We start from the raw sequence: 9,365 nt of genomic DNA on the forward strand, positions 1-9,365 counted from the left end.
GAGACTCTGTCTCTCATCTAAACATGCACAAAAAATCTGGGCTTGATTTGGTTGTTCTAAAGGTGTGTAAAAAAAAAATTACTGTTTAAGTCCCTCGGGGTCAGATTGACCCCACATTGAAAATGAATGGGGAAGTGTAAAATTTTTTTTAACTAAATCCAGTATAAATCTGAAAATGTCTACATTTATATCAAGGTCTGGTCCTAGAGCATAAACACAAAGTAGAACAAACTTTCTATCTCATACACACACACACACACACACACACAAACACACACATGTGTGACTGCAACAGAGAGTATTTTTAGTGAAATTGGCAAATAAAATCAACAAAACTGGCATAAATCTGAAAGATTTTCATACATAAATGAAGGACAAATACTAGAGCACAAATGCAACAATCATGAGAAAGAGGGAAAAGGGCAAATAAAAGAAAGATGAAAGGCAGCTTAACTTCTGCTTCCCTCTGGACCTCTAGTGGATAATGTGGTCATTGCACTCTCTCTTTCTCTAACTATAATTCCTAAAGTTTTTCCACAAACCTACAGATGGCGGTATTCTATCCTTAACACATAGAGCAATGTCCAAAAACTATTTATATTTATTTAAGATCATCATTCAAGTGATTTTTTCATTAAAAAATAATTTTTAATGAGCCAATTTATGACATAGTTAAGTATTTGTGCAGTAAATAGGTAAAAAACTACCAAATACCCACAAAAACACAGCATAAATGTATAGTTGAGAAGTAAATAAAAAAAATTATAGATAGTTTTCCATGTAAAAAAATTATATTTCCTTATGCAATCGCTCTGTAAAAGTTTGGGGTCTATCTGACTCCAAGGGACTCAAACGTTGATTTTTAACATTTCAAAACAGAACGTTTTCCGGTCAGAAATGACCGAAGAGCACCAGAGGGTTAAAAAGACGTGAGCAAGTGATTTCCGTCAGCTCTCCTGAAACGACGTGAAAGTGTTGAATCTGAGCGCGCAGATGCTTTAGTGTGTGTGCAAAGTCTTTTAAAGACAGAAGCAATTTGCTAATTTTGAGAGCTAGAGAAGGAGCAGTATTGCTGAAATTACTTCTTACAAAATAGTTAACAAATGCCTGATTTGATGTGATTAATCTTTGTTGATTAATTTAATAATAAACATTTGCATAAAACCCCAAACTTGCGAGAGAGTAAAATTATGCGCAATACCCGCGCCAAAATTCCGACCCTGTATGGTATGGATTTAATATCGGTACTTCGGTATTAGATTGTGGTTCCGTACCAAAGACAAAATTGTGTTATCGAGCCATCCCTACTCTCCGCACCATCAGTCCTGCTTCTACAGGGTTTCCACAGGCTCTTAAAAAGTCTAGAATTTCAAAATAAAAATTTTAGGCCTTAAAAAGTCTTAAATTCGCAGAAGTATTGAGTTCTAGGTCTTAAATCATTTTAAACGTCCATGTTACGCTACCTCTAATGCTCATTGAAAGGCTCCCAAAGCGCTTTAGAATGTTTTTTTGTTTTGTTTTTTAATTCTGGGTGTTGTAGTTCTTTCTTTCGCTAGTCCAAATATAAATTGCTGACTACAAATGAGACCAACATGCATCTTGTATTGCAGCCAATCAGCTTTCGTGTTATTGGCGCGAGTCTCTTTCGGATTGTACCACAGACACATCAAACTTCAGATAATAGTTCCGCATTTCCGCGATTACTAAATACAACGAAAAATCATCAATGCATTTTTTTTGAGATCCTGCATAATTCGTAATTTCACTGCAAAATAATGTCAAGATACCAAAATAAACAAGATTTATGCATTTTGTTTATTCTATTGTCATGTGTGACTATTGTGAAAATATTTCTGGACAATTCACCACACATTCAGTCCTTTTGATCTCAAAAATCACCCAAAAAATATCCTGGTGGGATTGAGCTATGGGGAAGTGCAAGTTTATCGAATGACTGCAGTTCCTTTATAGGTCTTAAATTTCATTCGTAATGGTCTTAAAAAGTCTTAAAGAGCACCTATCATGGAATTTTGAAATGTACCTTTCATGTAGTGTGTAAGATCTACGTGAACAAAAACATCCTGCAAAGTTTGAAATATGACAGTGCACCGTATATATAGTTATTTTCTTTCAAAAGTAAGAGTCGACTCTGAGTCATTTTTAAGAATCGTTAGAAGACCGAAGCTTTTTCTCTGACTAGATGACGTCAACTTGTCAAGTTATTTGAATACGATACGCCCACTTATTGCGCTCCAAGACGCCAGTGAAAACTAGAAAACATCATGGAGACGAGACGCCAGTGAAAACTAGAAAACATCATGGCCACGAGACGCCAGTGAAAACTAGAAAACATCATGGAGACGAGACGCCAGTGAAAACTAGAAAACATCATGGAGACGAGACGCCAGTGAAAACTAGAAAACATCATGGAGACGAGACGCCAGTGAAAACTAGAAAACATCATGGCCACGAGACGCCAGTGAAAACTAGAAAACATCATGGCCACGAGACGCCAGTGAAAACTAGAAAACATCATGGAGACGAGACGCCAGTGAAAACTAGAAAACATCATGGAGACGAGACGCCAGTGAAAACTAGAAAACATCATGGCCACGAGACGCCAGTGAAAACTAGAAAACATCATGGAGACGAGACGCCAGTGAAAACTAGAAAACATCATGGAGACGAGACGCCAGTGAAAACTAGAAAACATCATGGCCACGAGACGCCAGTGAACACTAGAAAACATCATGGAGACGAGACGCCAGTGAAAACTAGAAAACATCATGGAGACGAGACGCCAGTGAACACTAGAAAACATCATGGAGACGAGACGCCAGTGAAAACTAGAAAACATCATGGCCACGAGACGCCAGTGAAAACTAGAAAACATCATGGCCACGAGACGCCAGTGAAAACTAGAAAACATCATGGCCACGAGACGCCAGTGAACACTAGAAAACATCATGGAGACGAGACGCCAGTGAACACTAGAAAACATCATGAAGACGAGACGCCAGTGAACACTAGAAAACATCATGAAGACGAGACGCCAGTGAACACTAGAAAACATCATGGCCACGAGACGCCAGTGAAAACTAGAAAACATCATGGCCACGAGACGCCAGTGAAAACTAGAAAACATCATGAAGACGAGACGCCAGTGAACACTAGAAAACATCATGAAGACGAGACGCCAGTGAACACTAGAAAACATCATGAAGACGAGACGCCAGTGAACACTAGAAAACATCATGGCCACGAGACGCCAGTGAAAACTAGAAAACATCATGAAGACGAGACGCCAGTGAACACTAGAAAACATCATGACGAGGAGACGCCAGTGAACACTAGAAAACATCATGAAGACGAGACGCCAGTGAAAACTAGAAAACATCATGGAGACGAGACGCCAGTGAAAACTAGAAAACATCATGGAGACGAGACGCCAGTGAACACTAGAAAACATCATGGCCACGAGACGCCAGTGAACACTAGAAAACATCATGGAGACGAGACGCCAGTGAAAACTAGAAAACATCATGGAGACGAGACGCCAGTGAACACTAGAAAACATCATGGCCACGAGACGCCAGTGAACACTAGAAAACATCATGGAGACGAGACGCCAGTGAACACTAGAAAACATCATGGCCACGAGACGCCAGTGAACACTAGAAAACATCATGGAGACGAGACGCCAGTGAAAACTAGAAAACATCATGGAGACGAGACGCCAGTGAACACTAGAAAACATCATGGAGACGAGACGCCAGTGAAAACTAGAAAACATCATGGAGACGAGACGCCAGTGAACACTAGAAAACATCATGGAGACGAGACGCCAGTGAACACTAGAAAACATCATGGAGACGAGACGCCAGTGAAAACTAGAAAACATCATGGAGACGAGACGCCAGTGAAAACTAGAAAACATCATGGCCACGAGACGCCAGTGAACACTAGAAAACATCATGGAGACGAGACGCCAGTGAAAACTAGAAAACATCATGGAGACGAGACGCCAGTGAACACCAGAAAACATCATGGAGACGAGACGCCAGTGAACACTAGAAAACATCATGGAGACGAGACGCCAGTGAACACTAGAAAACATCATGGAGACGAGACGCCAGTGAAAACTAGAAAACATCATGGAGACGAGACGACAGTGAAAACTAGAAAACATCATGGCCACGAGACGCCAGTGAACACTAGAAAACATCATGGAGACGAGACGCCAGTGAAAACTAGAAAACATCATGGAGACGAGACGACAGTGAAAACTAGAAAACATCATGGAGACGAGACGCCAGTGAACACTAGAAAACATCATGGAGACGAGACGCCAGTGAAAACTAGAAAACATCATGGAGACGAGACGCCAGTGAACACTAGAAAACATCATGGAGACGAGACGCCAGTGAACACTAGAAAACATCATGGAGACGAGACGCCAGTGAAAACTAGAAAACATCATGGAGACGAGACGACAGTGAAAACTAGAAAACATCATGGAGACGAGACGCCAGTGAACACTAGAAAACATCATGGAGACGAGACGCCAGTGAACACTAGAAAACATCATGGAGACGAGACGCCAGTGAAAACTAGAAAACATCATGGAGACGAGACGCCAGTGAACACTAGAAAACATCATGGCCACGAGACGCCAGTGAACACTAGAAAACATCATGGAGACGAGACGCCAGTGAAAACTAGAAAACATCATGGAGACGAGACGCCAGTGAACACTAGAAAACATCATGGCCACGAGACGCCAGTGAACACTAGAAAACATCATGGAGACGAGACGCCAGTGAACACTAGAAAACATCATGGCCACGAGACGCCAGTGAACACTAGAAAACATCATGGAGACGAGACGCCAGTGAAAACTAGAAAACATCATGGAGACGAGACGCCAGTGAACACTAGAAAACATCATGGAGACGAGACGCCAGTGAAAACTAGAAAACATCATGGAGACGAGACGCCAGTGAAAACTAGAAAACATCATGGAGACGAGACGACAGTGAAAACTAGAAAACATCATGGAGACGAGACGCCAGTGAACACTAGAAAACATCATGGCCACGAGACGCCAGTGAACACTAGAAAACATCATGGAGACGAGACGCCAGTGAAAACTAGAAAACATCATGGAGACGAGACGCCAGTGAACACTAGAAAACATCATGGCCACGAGACGCCAGTGAACACTAGAAAACATCATGGAGACGAGACGCCAGTGAACACTAGAAAACATCATGGCCACGAGACGCCAGTGAACACTAGAAAACATCATGGAGACGAGACGCCAGTGAAAACTAGAAAACATCATGGAGACGAGACGCCAGTGAACACTAGAAAACATCATGGAGACGAGACGCCAGTGAAAACTAGAAAACATCATGGAGACGAGACGCCAGTGAACACTAGAAAACATCATGGAGACGAGACGCCAGTGAAAACTAGAAAACATCATGGCCACGAGACGCCAGTGAACACTAGAAAACATCATGGAGACGAGACGCCAGTGAAAACTAGAAAACATCATGGAGACGAGACGCCAGTGAACACCAGAAAACATCATGGAGACGAGACGCCAGTGAACACTAGAAAACATCATGGAGACGAGACGCCAGTGAACACTAGAAAACATCATGGAGACGAGACGCCAGTGAACACCAGAAAACATCATGGAGACGAGACGCCAGTGAACACTAGAAAACATCATGGAGACGAGACGCCAGTGAACACTAGAAAACATCATGGAGACGAGACGCCAGTGAAAACTAGAAAACATCATGGAGACGAGACGACAGTGAAAACTAGAAAACATCATGGCCACGAGACGCCAGTGAAAACTAGAAAACATCATGGAGACGAGACGCCAGTGAAAACTAGAAAACATCATGAAGACGAGACGCCAGTGAACACTAGAAAACATCATGGCCACGAGACGCCAGTGAACACTAGAAAACATCATGGAGACGAGACGCCAGTGAACACTAGAAAACATCATGGCCACGAGACGCCAGTGAACACTAGAAAACATCATGGAGACGAGACGCCAGTGAAAACTAGAAAACATCATGGAGACGAGACGCCAGTGAAAACTAGAAAACATCATGGAGACGAGACGCCAGTGAAAACTAGAAAACATCATGGCCACGAGACGCCAGTGAAAACTAGAAAACATCATGGCCACGAGACGCCAGTGAAAACTAGAAAACATCATGGAGACGAGACGCCAGTGAAAACTAGAAAACATTATGGCCACGAGACGCCAGTGAAAACTAGAAAACATCATGGCCACGAGACGCCAGTGAAAACTAGAAAACATCATGGCCACGAGACGCCAGTGAAAACTAGAAAACATCATGGCCACGAGACGCCAGTGAAAACTAGAAAACATCATGGAGACGAGACGCCAGTGAAAACTAGAAAACATCATGGCCACGAGACGCCAGTGAAAACTAGAAAACATCATGGCCACGAGACGCCAGTGAAAACTAGAAAACATCATGGCCACGAGACGCCAGTGAAAACTAGAAAACATCATGGCCACGAGACGCCAGTGAAAACTAGAAAACATCATGGCCACGAGACGCCAGTGAAAACTAGAAAACATCATGGAGACGAGACCCTGTGTTCTGAAGTTCGACTCAAAGGCAAACTTCTTTCATCTGCCCAAGGATGAGCATTTGAAGACTAAGTGGCTTGAAGACAAACCATACATCGTCCCGATTGAGTGTTTATTAATCTTCAAATGTCTCTATTTGCATGTTTTGCGATCTCAGGAAGCTTTTATTATGGACTTCTATTATGGCACATGGTTCTTCTTCGTCTGTCTGTATATGGACAACATGTGCACAGAGCGCCCTCCGGCTGCCAGGATGAATTGAAAACAACACATAAGAGTCTCCATCGCTCATGATTAGGCTACATCTGCGCATTTTGAGGAAGTATTGAATAAAAAATACTCCTCTGTTTAGAAATTTGACATAGACATATGAGAATCTATCAATATGTCTCCTCATCTGCACACTTTTGAACTAAAAGCCCTGAGGGATGTTGATTTGTCGCGAGTCTTCGTCAGGAGAATAGAGGAGTTTTTTATGAATGAGAGCAGCTGAGGCTCATATTACAATCAAACGGTACCGACGCAGTTTTCATATTCATAACTCCTGACACATATTAACAAATTACTGTCACTATAAGACTTTGATGGGCGTTCCGTTTCCGAAAATATCTGCTCAGACTATACCAATCACAACTGACTGGGTCATCGGACCAATCACAGCAGATTAGCATCACGTAAAGGCGGGGTTTTGAAAAGTGAATCACTAAAGGAATCATTTGAGAATCGCTGTCAAAACAGGTCAAAATAAATGCATATTATAAGAAAACTAAAGTCTTTTTTGTCATTGCATGCATGCAAAACTGTTGTTGGGGACTTCTAAAACAATATTTGGAAGATTTTAAATGCCATGATAGGTGCTCTTTAAATTTGACTTGGTGAACCTGCAGGAACCCTGTTTCTAACGCTCTTCTCTTCTAACGCTCTTCTCTTCTAACGCTCTTCTCCTCCCTCAGGTCATCGACGCTCTGGTGAAAGACAAGCGTGCGGTTTTCAGCATGCCACCCAGGCAAGCCATCGCCCACCTCCTGCTCAAACACTGGACCGGCTTCAACGCTAACCTCTGACCTCTTCATGCTGGACATCAACAGATATAATCATCAAACTGATCATTGTGAAGCTTTACACTCAACCAATCGGCTTTAGAGATCATACAAGTGTCATCTCCTTATACTGTAATCATTTCTGCGTCACATTGAAACACATGTTCTGTTGATTTGAAACACATGCATTTTGAAGAGTGCGATACAAAATAAACTTCTCCAGTCGACACAATCCTTAAACCATGAGACGTCAAACATGGACATTCACAGCTGTGTTTCCCACACATAGACTAATTTGTGGTTGTGCGCCACAGAATCAACACCGGCCGCCACATATTGCGCATCGTTATTTATTAACTTTTTTTAAAATCTCATGCCAAACTGCAAAACCTGCTTTTGGTATGAAAGTCTAAGCTTTTAAAATTGAATACGAAATTCAAACAATAAATAGCGTTTCGTATAGCGTTAAATAAATGTTCTATATTTTAGTTTAATAATATTTGTTTAATATTTTGAGGATATCTTTTGGTACTAAATAGGCCTACTATTTGTGCAATAATTATGGTCCATTAATGACCACTTAAAATATGTTTTATTATTTATATTTCAATTAGTGCAGTAATTAAGGTTAAAATAGAGAATTCCAATGCAAATTAGAGTCATTTTGTGGCTGGAATAATATTGTTCATTTGTAAAGCCGTGGTTTATCCACTATAGGTGCTTTATGGCTCTTTAATAAATATACATGTATCTAGTCTAGTATTGCAGATCATAACTGCTTACTTATTTTTAGGTTTTGCATTTGAATAAATATTTAGACATGATCAAACACTAGATTTCTTTAAATGTGAAATTTTAAAAAGTTAATAACTTACATCCTAATATTTTTAATGATAATTATAAAAGCACACACAAGTGAATATGAATGAATGTGAGCTGATATAATTTAACCCAAGAAAAGTTTAAAATGGTGCTAAACAGGCAAACTTATTTTTCCTTTTATGTACAGTAGAGTATATACATATGAATTGATACTGAATAAAGATCGAAATCGATACCCCATAAACCCACCATCCACAAATTGGTTTCTAATCTGTGGGAAACACTGTATTTTAACGCTCATGCAGCGTCACACATGATTTAGACAAACAGGAAGCATGACTGTGATATTACACAATACTGTCACTGTGAAACATATTTATCACATTTCTCTCGTTATTTAGAGGCAGAAATCATGTTTCTGAAATGATTCTCAACCACATTTTCAAAGATGTGAGTTTTTACTGGATATGGATTAAAAAAATATATTTTTACTCTCAATTTCTACCCAATAAAAGATTTAAAACCCTTTTTGAGAATAGTCATGAAAATGCATCCAAGCTTAAAGGGCTGTAATTCCAGAATGCGTTGGAATATAGAGCTAAGGTCTTGTTTTAAAGCAGACACTCGGCAGATTATTGCTGAAGTGAAAGCAATTCAAAATATGAAAGTATGAAAAAGTTATGGAAGTTTAAATTTACTGTAAATAAAAATACTGTACTAAATATGTTTTATTTTATATAAAATATATATTTTACAAAAATGTTTTACTCTAAAATTACTATAAAATCAAAGCCATATGTCTAACCAAGTTGTGTTCCAAATTTGAAGTTGATTTCACAAAAATTAAAGTTCCC

General features: G+C 40.2%; 1 protein-coding gene across 1 annotated transcript in view; it reads left to right on the forward strand.

The window, feature by feature from the left end:
• The window catches only part of nudt12 (nudix (nucleoside diphosphate linked moiety X)-type motif 12), a 32,327-nt gene extending 23,288 nt beyond the window's left edge, over positions 1-9,039 (forward strand). Inside the window, exon 7 of the mRNA XM_079827405.1 lies at positions 7,603-9,039. Coding sequence (XP_079683531.1) covers positions 7,603-7,713 — 111 coding nt within the window. The 3' untranslated portion in view covers positions 7,714-9,039. The remainder of the gene's footprint in view (positions 1-7,602) is intronic.
• The last annotated feature ends 326 nt before the right edge of the window (positions 9,040-9,365 follow it).

The sequence above is a fragment of the Gobio gobio genome (genome assembly GCF_949357685.1).
Source record: "Gobio gobio genome assembly, chromosome: 10".
In the NCBI taxonomy this organism is placed as follows: Eukaryota; Metazoa; Chordata; class Actinopteri; order Cypriniformes; family Gobionidae; genus Gobio; species Gobio gobio.